Source organism: Genypterus blacodes, unplaced genomic scaffold, assembly GCF_046128005.1.
Source record: "Genypterus blacodes isolate CSIRO-AG114 ecotype Tasmania unplaced genomic scaffold, CSIRO-AGI_Gbla_v1 ptg000052l_1, whole genome shotgun sequence".
Lineage (NCBI taxonomy): Eukaryota > Metazoa > Chordata > Actinopteri > Ophidiiformes > Ophidiidae > Genypterus > Genypterus blacodes.
The window spans coordinates 576330-588970 of NW_027466864.1; the positions used below are offsets into that span (position 1 = coordinate 576330).

General features: G+C 45.1%; 1 protein-coding gene across 1 annotated transcript in view; it reads right to left on the bottom strand.

The window, feature by feature from the left end:
- LOC143000980 (eukaryotic translation initiation factor 3 subunit H) overlaps positions 1 to 12641 on the bottom strand; it is a 49537-nt gene that overhangs the window by 31929 nt on the left and 4967 nt on the right. The window contains exon 2 of the mRNA XM_076150501.1: positions 10140 to 10296. Within this exon, the coding sequence (XP_076006616.1) occupies positions 10140 to 10296 (157 nt within the window). The remainder of the gene's footprint in view (positions 1 to 10139; positions 10297 to 12641) is intronic.

Consider the following 12641-nt stretch of genomic DNA (forward strand, 5'->3'; position numbering starts at 1 on the left):
CCTTGTCTTTGCAAAGATAAAGGAGGACAAAAGCTTTGTATCGCCAAGGTTAGCCGCTGCTGGTGGGAGAGAGCAGATAGTTTGTCCTTCTGTCAAGGCGGTTTGTCCGTCTGCGCATTCATCTGAAGCAGGGAGCGGTGATAAATGTGTGTGTTGTCGGCAAGTTAATGGTGGTATCGAGTTGTGGTCTGGTCCAGGGTGTCGGGAGAGGTGCGGGGCTAATTTTCAGCAGCAAGGCTATAATGGGAAGTGTGTGTCTCCTCGTGTGTTTGTATTGGTGTTTGTGGGAGCACACCCACCGTGGTCCATGTTCCACCTGGCACAGTGGATTAGGTGCAATTAATCTTTGTTAAGAAAGACCTGCGGAGAGCTGCCTGACTCACACGTGCGCGTACAAACAAACGCACACAAGCACTCTTAGCCTTCTGACACAAGCAAGCACACAAATGTACAAAACACACCTGTAGATGCTTCAGACTGAGGAAAATGCATACAAGCGGTTACTTTATGTGCATAACATACATACTAGTTCACTGTATTGACAACTAACAGGGCTGCATGTCAAAGGGCTTTGTCTGTAGAGTAAGTGGGGGGGGGGGGGGGGCGAATGGGGAAAGATGTTGGTGTGCGTGCTCAGGTGTGCACATCTTCTCATTTCGTGTAAGGGACAGAGGGGAAATCGTACTTAATCGGTTTGTCAATATCAACATTCAATTATACAAATGGAGTATTATGTAACACACGAGCACAAAGGACAAAATGCGTTGTGGTGTGTGGGCGGACAGCTCCTCTAATTCAGTGGGAAAAAAACACAAATATGAACCAAGATCACCTCTTCCAGGATCAGATGGGTTGTTTTAATCCGCACCCGAATATGATTGCCACTTTCTCAACCCGGCATGGCCTTGGTGTGAACGGCAATGCAATCAATGATTCGCAATGCGTTCTGAATTTCCTTTTTGGTTATTCATGCTGGCCTCTGTGTAAACAAGCCTTGGCTCCCACACTACCGGATCTGTCTATCACATTGATGTAGCTTACGGTAAATAAGTATTTGGCCTGCGCAAATTGCACTCCTCGCTTGTAATACTGGCAAACTTATGGCATATTTATTTGTCCACTGGCTTGGTACTGGTAGTTAAGTCAAAATGATGGCAATGTTTTCCTTCACATCCTTCCATTCCACACAACACGATTGCAGCTGCACAACACCAATAGTACAGCTAGAGACGTTTAGTATTGACATTTCCTTTTCCTCACCTTCTTGTTCTGTCGTTCGCCAACTCTTCCCTTTCCCGCCATCTTTTTCGCTAAGTTACTCTCATTTGCCTTCATATCTTTCTCTCGCCTCCATTATCTCCATAGCCCTCCAACTGAAACCTTCTTTCCTCTCCATCACATCCTTGCCTTCTCCTTACCTTTCACCCCCCCTTACTCCCTTTAGCCCACCTGGATTAGCAGCGGTCTGCAGTAATGCATTCTGACCCTCCCATCCTCCACAGACACCAAAATTTAATGTGGGGCAGGTTCGTGATGAGACAAAGGAGCAGATGAATAAAACAGTGGAACTGATGGCCGTGGTGACGGCACCCGGGGGACCCACACTCTGATTTATAACACAGAGTGAGCATTTGAAAGCAGATACTGCCCCATCTAGCAGCTAACAATGAGTCTCCATATCGGCACGTGGAGAGAGAGAGAGAGAGAGAGCGGGAGAGCAGGCCTGTTTTTTTTGTCCTTTTGAAAAGGCATAGATATGGCCCATCCAACTATGTGACAGCAAACATAACATCTTCTAACATTTACTGATACCTTTATGCTTTGAAATAGTCAGCCAAGTGATTTGTAATTAGCCACCGCTGAGATAGAGCAAGGAAAAATGGAGGAAATCAATTTCCCATTTGGGGCAGGTAGGGTGATCTATTGAAGGGCTCACCCCAGGAAGGACCTTATCAGAATGGCAGTGGGGCATCTTAACACACACATGCACGCACACACACATGCACACACACACACACACACACACACAAACACCTTTCACGATTGCTCAATGCATACTGAACAGTGTAGTTACAGCAATGAGGAAAGAGCTCGTGGCAGAGGCATTTTGAATCCCCTGACTTCAATTAACCCACCGTGAAAATGTCTGCCACAGACAACAATTAAAGCTGTGAAAACCTCGGGGTAACCTTGCAAACTCCATTGGAGGAAAACGCTGATAGAACTGGATTAATTAGTTTCGTTTTTTCCCTCCGATACCTTTGCCTGGGTTTAAAAACAAAACCTTAAGAGAATTTTTTTTGACAGATGATATAACCCCGGCGTGTCGCAGTTATTTATTTTTCTACATCATCGTCTTTCAAATTAATACACCACCATAAATGAAACAAGATTAAGTTTTAGTTTTGTCAATTTATCCAGACCTCTAACAAAATTTTAAGAAGTAATCAGTTAGATCGGATCATTTCGGATAACAACATTTTAATTAAGTATATAATATATTAAATCATTTACTGTAGCATTGTAATGCAATACTGACAGTTAAATTGACCCTGGGCATAATGTGCTGTAACGCAAATATTCCCAAATAAATGCCCAACACATTAAAGCAACTGTACATTACAATAACAATGTACAAAGGAAACGTACACACTTTTCCCGACAATAGTGTGCATTCCAGGAAGGACTGGAAAACAAACAGTTTGAAGTATTAATGCAGAAAGCTTTTGTTGGCATACAGTCTCAAATTACCCCATGGTCAAGTTAAGTTCAGTCTGGCTTTGAGGTCATTTCACTTTCTGCTCCCTTTGATTTCACAATGAGCAAGGCAGCTAGCTTATAAATTATGAAGCCTGCTGCCGCAGACCAAAGGGGGAGTGCAAAAGGCAATGGGAGGGAAAGGGAGTGCAAAGAGTCGACAATATACTAAAATCTCGGGAGGAGAATATTCAGCGGAGGTGTCGGGGATCATTAATAAATCAGGCTGTTTAAGTGAGCGATGGAGAATGGCCAGAGGAAAGTGTGGCAGATGCTCCAGCTTTCCCAGCAGCCCGCCTCTTTTGCGCGCGCAAACGACCCGAGCGAAAACGATTTCAGGAAGCGTCTCCTCGAATGATTGAATAGTCTCCTCAGATATGTCTTCCATCCCGACAAATCACCTGCCAAAAGCCAGGTCAAACACAGAGGAGGCAAGAGGAGACAGAACTCATGCGGAGACAGTTTGACTCCGCTTGGCTGTTGTTCCAGCACAGGCCGGCCTAATTACATCAATTTATGGTGCAGGGAGTTGCGATGCCTCACGTCCAGGTGTGCCGCCCGTCACCCAAAGGTATAAATTAAAAGTGACGTGGGGTGGACTTCAGGTGCTACTTCTGTTATGCTGAACTCTGAGATCTGCATACATTCTTTTTAAAGTCTTACCTTACAAGTGGACCAACAGGTTAGTAATGCTACAATATTGCATGAACCCCTTCTATCAGGTTGTATCACCGATATGTCAGGAGGCGGCAGTGACTGGGAGATGTCTTGTGCTTTAATTAGCTTGATTGATTTCATTTGCCTTTATTTTGCTTTATTAAACCGGTTTCATTTCAAGAGTCTTAAGATTTTATTAAGTTTTAAATCATTTAGTAGTTAATCTTTCTTTAACCTTCTATCACCACTTGTAATGGTCTTATTGGATGTGGGGTTTTTTTTTTTTTCATTTATCCAACTTCCACATCAAATAACAGTATTACAACAAATTGTAAAAATCAAAGAAAGATCATTCATATTGGTATTATAATTAAATGACCATTCAGGTTTATATGCATGTACTGCATGCATTTATTTATAGTTTTTCTATGTTTCTAATGAGCACACTTTAAACAGATTGTATGTACCGTCAATCACCCGGCAGCACAGCAAGAATTGGAATTCTCCACTATGACATATCAAATGCCATTGGCTTTGTCCTGAGTTTTAACCAATTAAAAAGAAAGAAATTGTTTTTTTATATTATTAAATAATTCCACTTGTTCAGCAAGCACATCTGGGCTAACCTCTTTCTTATGGTAGTCAAAACAACCATGCGTCTGAAAAATAGACACAGTATAATTGACCCTTACAAGTAGGAAGGCTAATGAGATAACAGCAACCTACCACCAACTTCTATTTCCAAAAATGTCATTCAGAAATGTAGGTAGGAAAAACATGATCTGCTTGGCAGCGTAACCAGAAGGAAACATTACCTGTGATCTTATCACAAAGGAACACATCTTCAGCATGCAGCACCACACTTGGATAAACCAAAGGCTTTTTGGAACAAAATGCTGTGGACTGATGAAATAGAAATCAAACTCTTTAGCCACAAGCAAAAGTGTAGATGGTGAAAAGAAGAAGAAAAAGAATGCCTTGCAAAATGTTAAACATGGCCGTGGCTCGATGCTTTTGGAGTTAAGCAGCAAGACTTGAATCGTATTGAAAATCTGTGGGTAGATCAGAACGATTCCAATGCATGAACAACCTAAGATTATTTCTGAACTACCAAGCATTCTACAAGGAAGATGAGAAAAAGAATCCTAAGGCAGAACATCACAGAAAGTCTGTTAGCAGGCTGCACGAACGGGGATGCAGCGATTTCTGCCAAAGGAGGTGTTACTAAGTACTGAGAGACAGGGCGCCTAAAAGCCTCGACATGCCACATTTACAGTATCCCCCTGAAGTTGTTAAAATACGCAAATTAAGAGCAACTGTGAACTAAATTGGCAGAAATGTGTCACATTCAGGTTTTCTCCCTGAAGAGGTTGTGCCAACTTATTTTGACTTCGAACTAAAATAATTTTTCTAATGCGGCGCAATATAGAATTTGCACCCTGGGCAGATTGTGCCACTCTAGTATTTGTTTGCCACTTCCAAGAACCTTGGGGAGCTGACAGAGTAAAGGCACGCTAACAATGTATTAAACACAGTTCTCCTGAGCCCTATATAGAGGGGATACTGTATTTTTTCACACAATTGGGGGTCAGGGTATACTTTCCACATCAGCTGCCAATAAATGCAAGATGGCGCATACCGACACTGAATGACAACATACGATGTGTGATGAAGAAAATACAAGCTAGAAGGAGAGAAACAAAACTGTCACAGATTTGCACATCCTTGGTAGAAAGGAAGAACAGGTGGCTCAAGTCATAGAACATTAATCTCGCCAGTTTGCCTTGTGTCTGTCGGCCAATTCCGATCACTTCAGTCTGAGGTTGTGTGGCTAATTGGTTCGAGTCATTCAAACGGTGGCACCATGAAAACGACATAAAATGCCCAAATAAAGAATTAATGGATGCCAAACAGCAAAAGCCAGCCTCATTAATGGCTTACAGATATTAACAAGTCAGAGGAAACGTCTACGCATGTGGTCGTATCAAAAAGGACGGATCGTTAACTAAGAAAACACCAAAGTGTTTTACGAGGAGCTTCCACAAAACACTTAAAACTGAAAGGGCGCGTGACAATACAAGCATGTTTCAAAGTTGTATTTTTTCCAATATTTACTGCTGACATCTGATGGGGCCAATCTCAAGCTTCATGCACAGAGCCAGTAGCTTGGCACTGGAGCCAAGGACGCCAAAAGGGAGAACGCCGCAATAAGCCTCTAAGCCTAAATTGTGTGTATACAGTCTGGATGAGCGGTGGTTCAATTCAAATTCAATTAGAGGAACAAATCAATCACCTTCCCTTCAGTGGTATCACTTCTGCGAGTGTGGTGCCTTAATAACTTTACAACGTATAGTCAGTTCTCTTGGTGTGCAACTTTTGCACAGTGCCGTCTTTCCAAAAATCAAAACGAGAACCCATTTTTTCCATTTAGGCTCGTAATTTTTTTATGAAATGAGCGCTTCATTTCCAGGGCATAATTATCCCGACAGGACATTTGTTGGGTGCTTAAATAATTTCTGTCTCCAACACTTTATTGTTTAATGAAGCCTTCTATGCTGGTGGCAGAGGGGGAGCGAGGACACTGTGGGGGGGCGGGTAGAGGGCGTTCATGGGATATTGCGGGAGAGGACAGATAAAGAAGGTAATGAGGGAAAAAGGCAGGCAGAAGTTGCTGCGGAGGGAGAAGGGACGGGGATGGGAGAGACAGGCGGAAACTCTGACTGGAAGCGAAGGTGGAGGAGGGCAAGAGCAGGAGAGGAGGGAGGGAGGAAGGGCACCAGCCAATTTTGTTGTACCTTCAGGATACCTCGGCCTGCTGCTCAATCCTAGTGACACCAGCTGAACAGAGAGTGTTCTTTCCAAACATGGTATTAGGCGATGCTTACTTTGACACAACCCCCTTCTTTCACTCGTCAAACAAGCGTCCCGTCACGCTGTACGAGCCTGTGAATTGTGTGGAGTCACACTTCGTGGGCTGTTTACCTAACGGTGGTTAGCCGGGGGCTGGATGACTTTTTTTTTGGAGAGGTGTCATGTCCGAGTGAGACTTCTTACATAAATATTTGATTCAGTTGCCTCACAGCGAGCTTAGAGATCCTTTGGTGCGGCACTGCATCATTGCACTGTCTAATTACGCTGCAGGACACAGCGCCCCGCTGTCATTGTATAGATGATATGTGCCGTCGCTGTCAATTTATCATTTTACAAGTTTGGTTACAGTGCTGCCTTCCTGCGTAGAGCAGCTGACAAAGTAGTTTCTGAACTCTAGGGGGCAGAAAGGCGCCAAACACTCGCACTGACAGGTATACAAACGCCGTTGTAAGACTTGGAAGACTGTTGGTTTGTTCTTCGACTCACTAACAGCTTGGCCCGGCCTCACAGTTTGATTGCCAAATGCAGTTTTACCTGGAAAGAGTTCTTAAAAGCTTGTCGATATTTCACATAATTTCTGAACGCTGGCTGTTGATGCTCATTGCTTTAACTACGTCTTCCAACAATCGCCTCGGCTGCTAAATACTTTGTCTTGCGGTGCTAAGTGCGGTCCACAAGAGTTGTGTGTGTGCTGGTGAAGCAAACATGGCAACTAGGGCTGAGCAATATAATCGCATTTACCCTGTTATAGAGGAATGACATTTATACAATTATGCACATCACAGAGGGGGCGAATGTTAATAATCTGGAAACATGAATGTGAATAATCACAAATGTTGCTTAATGGAACTTCCAGATATGCCTCTCATTGCTTTTGTTGTATAAGGAATTCCTTTTTACGACTTGATTTATAAACACGACACCTGCTGCATCTCCCATCAATCAATATGGCTCCCTGAGGGCAGACAAGGGGTTGGCAAGGGGAGGGGAAGGGTCAGAATTACAACTTGACAAAGGTTTGTGTTTGATATGTTGTTGGGCCACACAATCTTTGTATGAAATATACGTCTCGTGTGTATTGCCGCTATATGACAAAAGAAGAGGACCAGCGCACATTAATAACACGCCACACGCGTGCCGCTGGCGCACAAGAAGCCTCGAGAATACAAGCCTGCACCTCTACACATCACTCATCATACATTTTGTCAATGATGCAAGGACAGAGGATGCAAGGACGGGGGAGATAGGAGAGGCTTGGGGTTCAGCCAAGGTTTTATATCAGTGGCCGCTCCTGCTGTGCTCAGTCGCTCGCTGCCTTCCCTCCATCTTTTTCATCGCTCGTGTTGGTCACATTTGCTTTCACTGTGTGTCCTGTGCAAGCACAGCTCCACACTGGCACCTGTTGATGGAAAGGCTGCATAACACACACGTGCACACACACAGACACGCGCTCAGAGGCGAGGCACACACACAGTCCCCCCCCGTCTGTCCTGTCCATCTTCCCTTTAGAGACAGATTGGAGGGGTAGTTCTCACCTAAAGGGGTTTTATCGGGTTACGATATGGCACAACATGATTCAAGCAGACACACGGGGCAAAATCAGTTCAAGCAAACACGAAGACCCACACACAGACTACAAATACACACAGGGGTATGCACACACACGTAACCACGTTTCCAGGCTATGTCGCTGGCTGGGAGGCAGCCTTCTGGGTCTTTCTGCAAAACCCAAATCTCAAACCTTATTTCATTCATATCACAGTTTAGTTCAGGACCTTTCCAAGATTATGCAGGGAGGGAGGGTTGATCTCATCGAGTACACACTCATCACGTCAAACAAAATGCGTGGTGGAGGGAGGGTGGGTGGGTGGGGGGGGTGGGGACTAGTGATTAAGTCTGTACGCGCTGCCTGCTGCAATATCAGTCATGGTGAAAACCCTCAAACCATCATTCTTGCCGATGTCCAAGTGATATATTGCTTGTAAGTTCAATTCACACGGCCACGTCCCCGAGGGTGAACCGCGGCTCATGTTGATCCCAGCCGCTCGCCATAACATGTATTTGCTCAGAGAGAGGAAAATCTGATTGGTCACCGCTGGGTACCAGAAAAGCCCGGCTTAAGTAAGAGAATACTGCAGATAACATGGCCAAATAGGAAAAAAATAAAATCCTGTAAATTGTGCCTTTGTCATGATGTCATCACTTCTTAATTATTTTTACTTTCCACATAAATAACAAGAATGCAGCACAACTACACAGCAGACACGGAGCACTGCACAATTTACAGAGACCTCTACCTTTGCCTGTGCTATTTTCCATTTTATTTACAATCCATTTCTGCGCCCACCTACACACCTGCACAGCGTGAATGACTCACAACACTCTATTCTAATCACCACTTGGAATTTCGGTTCCAAATTGATGGACGGGCGGCTGGATCAAAAGCCCTCGGTGGAATAATTGCGGCACACTTCAAACAAAGGCTTTGAGGGCTTTTTCTGCGGCAGTGTGTTCCTGACCGGAGCCCTTGTTAACTTAAAGGGTCGAATATGGTGCATCAAAAGTAAACACAACACAACCATAGCACTGACCAGCACAGAAAAACACACACACGAATGCGCGCACACACACACAGACAGACAAAGAAAGCCTTCTGACACTAATGACCTTTCGTCACCTTTGGCTCGTGTATCCAGCAGAATTTTCGACATTTGCTCGTTAAGCAAGTGAGGCCTGTTAGAGCTGGAGTTTCTCCCTTCCCTTCATCGCCCCCACCCCACATCTGCCCGCCCTCACGCCCTTCAGTCTTGCTAGAGGTTTTTTGGTGCGCTAACAAGGCGCATGTAACAACACGAGCTGATGGGGGGAGGCTGGAGGTCAGAGGGCACAGCGTTCTTTGATACAAATGCTGACGGGAGCTATGGGGGGGAGGCGCACGCCGTCAGATGAGACCTGAATCAAACCCGGCGCACGTTTCACACCGCCTACCTGTAACGCCAGCGCTGGCACCGCATGTCAACGCCGGGCACAGACAGATGAGGTCAGCCGGCGGCTAGTTATCTTAGTTAAAAGTCAGAATTGTCCTTAGCGTGTGCTTAAGGACGTCACACACGCTCGCGCACCTGGCGGCTGAGTTGTCGCCATTATTTCACCTCCACATTTCCTCCGGGGGTGGTGTTGCTTTCTCTGATGTGCGTGCCACTGTGCCGTATCGTCTGTACAGCAACATCATCATCAAGTACGCATCCGCATTAAGTCTGACATTACCTCCACAAGTAAGGGAGTGGAGGCCATTTGAATTCAGCTGTGCCAAACTTAAAGGAAAGTATGTACAGGATTCAAAGACCCAATAGTTTCTGTTTGATACTTTTGATATTATTATAGATAGCGGTGTCTAAAATTAAGTCTTTATCTCATCTGTCAAGAATTGGTACAGGAGGAGAAAAACACACCCACTGAAATGTCACCTTACTATTTTCAGAGCCATTTGTTGAGAATTCATTTAAAGCTTGCTTGCACATTTAGAAGATTAACCAAGTCTGCAATTCATTATGTTCAAAATGGAGCTCAGAGCCAACACGGAGAGCTGCAAACTTTGAAACCAGGCAAAGACGAATGCCTCCGTACAGCCAACGTATTTAAATTGTATCTTCTCATAAGCTCGCCAGCTATCGTCCCTGGTGACTGTTATTGATTTATCCTCCAAAATCAATTTACTGCATTATGGCGCTTGGCAGGTACTCATTTCAGACTCTGTGGTGATGTAATTTGCGGTATGTGTGTGTGTTTGTGGGGGCCACGTGTCTTCCAGCTGCGGTAGAGGCGTGGCAAGATGAGATGGGAAGGGGTCATACCTTCGTCGAAGTCGGCGTCGTCCTCGGTGTGCTGAGGGAAGGGGAAGCAGTTGGTGATCTCCAGCCGGTCTTCCACCACCAGGCCCAGCAGGACGCCCTGGACCACCTCGCTGCCCTGGCCCTCCTCCTGGTAGTGCTTGATGATCTTCATCACCACCTGAGGAAAACACAAAGTGGACTGTCACGGCGCTGCTCAACTGGTGCAACACCACACTGCGAGAGGTGGATGCAGAGAGGGGAGGGGGGGAGTGAGGAAGAGGAGGCTTTACCCTTCTTGCAATTGCTCCATTGTCTAAACCGGGGCTGATTTATACCCCTCGGTTGTCTTTTATGCATTTTGTGTGGATGTGACTTTCTCCTCTTTGTTGCAATTTATCATCCTATCCAATTCGGTTTTGTCGGAGCTAATGTTGATTTGCACTTGTTTGTTTTGTGTTGGGGCTGTTTCACCGGGTTATTCTCCCCTACAAACCCCCGTGGGCCTTTAAACGCTGCCTGCTGCACAAATTCATTTTTATTTCTCTTCCTTCTATTTTTACCCGTAAAGTTGCATCACTGTACAAATACATTATCCAGATTAATTAACACCACTGGGACAAATCTCGGCATAAACTTTAAAGGTGACTCTTCTTGCAGTGTAGTACTCCGTCAACTGACTTATAGAAGTATTCCCAGAAAATAGTGCATGTATGTGCATGATGTACCGTAACATATGATGCGGCGTGTGGAATCATCATTTACTGCCTTTAGTAATAACATAGTACGTAAAGGTTCATGTGCTTATCGGCTGTTTCGTGGTCATTTTAAGGAAAAACTGTTAATCAGGGGCGTTAAATTCCAGCCTTCACTTTCAGTATGGATGATGTGTGTTTGAACATCTGTTGATTTGTTTACCTCCACTTCAGTTATATTGTTTTAATGGGCTGCACCATTACTGTGTAGACATGAGCACTGGAATTCTTCTGAGTGTTTTGTCTCATGATCAACCTATTATAGACAGAAAATGGCCCTCAGCCGTGTAATGCCATAAGCTATACACACCCTGCAGGCTCTCGCACTGCATTGCTGATATTGACTGTATACTAAAGGCCAGTGAGTGTTCAGTACAGTTTAGTATTTCATACAGAAGGAGGCGGGCAGCGAGCACACACACACACGCTACAATAAATCTAAGAAATCGAGTGAACCTCAAAAAAATGCTTTTCTCCTTCGGCGAGGGAGTATATTGGGATTTTTAGTGCGATGTCTTCCATTATTCTGCCTCGCAGAGTTAATGCATCATTGTGTGTGCGCGTTTAATTTTTAATGGCAAATATAAATGGGTAAACAGGACACAACAGAAGAGGCGGTTTGAGGAATATTCTGCTTTTTAGCCAACAACCTGGGTATTATCTTCATGGCTTTGACATAAATTAGCCTCGATTATATTTTACCCACCAGCTCAATTAAAATCATAGTGGCATCACAGCCCCACTAAAGGAACACGAGTGATTGGATGATTACAAACAAAGAAAATAACAGTTTAACATGCTTATTTAGAAGAGAGATTCTAACATTCCGCAGGCTGGCCGGCGCCCGTTACGTTTAGTTTCAGACTTCCTCATAATTTGTGCGCAAAATTGCATCTAAATGAACGGGAATAGGAGCTGAGAGCAGAGTGTGGAGGGAGAGAGCATAAATCACACCGAGAACAGTGTAGGCAGGTCACAGCCAGGAGCATTAATAACACACACTCACACACAGGCAGGGTGGCAGTCCTGGAACCATGCACGACAACAAAGCACCCATCACCACCATACAGGGAGCGCTTACTGGTCTCTCACTCACACACACACACACACACACACACACACACACACACACACACACACACACACACACACACACACACACACACACACACACACACACACACACACACACACACACACACACACACACACACACACACACACACACACACACACACACACACACACACACACACACACACACACACACACACACACGCACACACACACACACACACGTCCTGGGAGGAGATGTTTTATTTTAATATGGCGCTGGACCTGCTGCGCAACAAGTACAAAAAAAAAGCAAGCAGGGGGGCGGGAGAAGAGAGATGATACGGGCTGGAGTGAGAGAAAAACAAATCTCATTCCCTGCCTGCCGCGGCTCCTCTGACTGAAAGGGTGGGAAGGCCTGAACACTAGGTCAGATGGTTAGATGGATGGAGAGGGAGAGGAAGGGGGAGCGAGGAAAATGTGAGACTGAGTGAGAGTTTAATAGGGGAGGAGAGAGAGCTTGGTGGGAGGGGGAGGGTGAGGTCGGAGCAAGGCAGGAACAGAACTGAGTGCAACAAGATACATGGGTGAGAAGAAAGGGTTAGAAAAAGGGGGGAGAAAAGAGATGATTCAGTGTATGGAGAGAGATAGAAAAAGAGAGGAGGGGGGCGGGGGGGATAGTGTAAACAGGCGAGTCACCGGCGGCGAGGGAGATGGG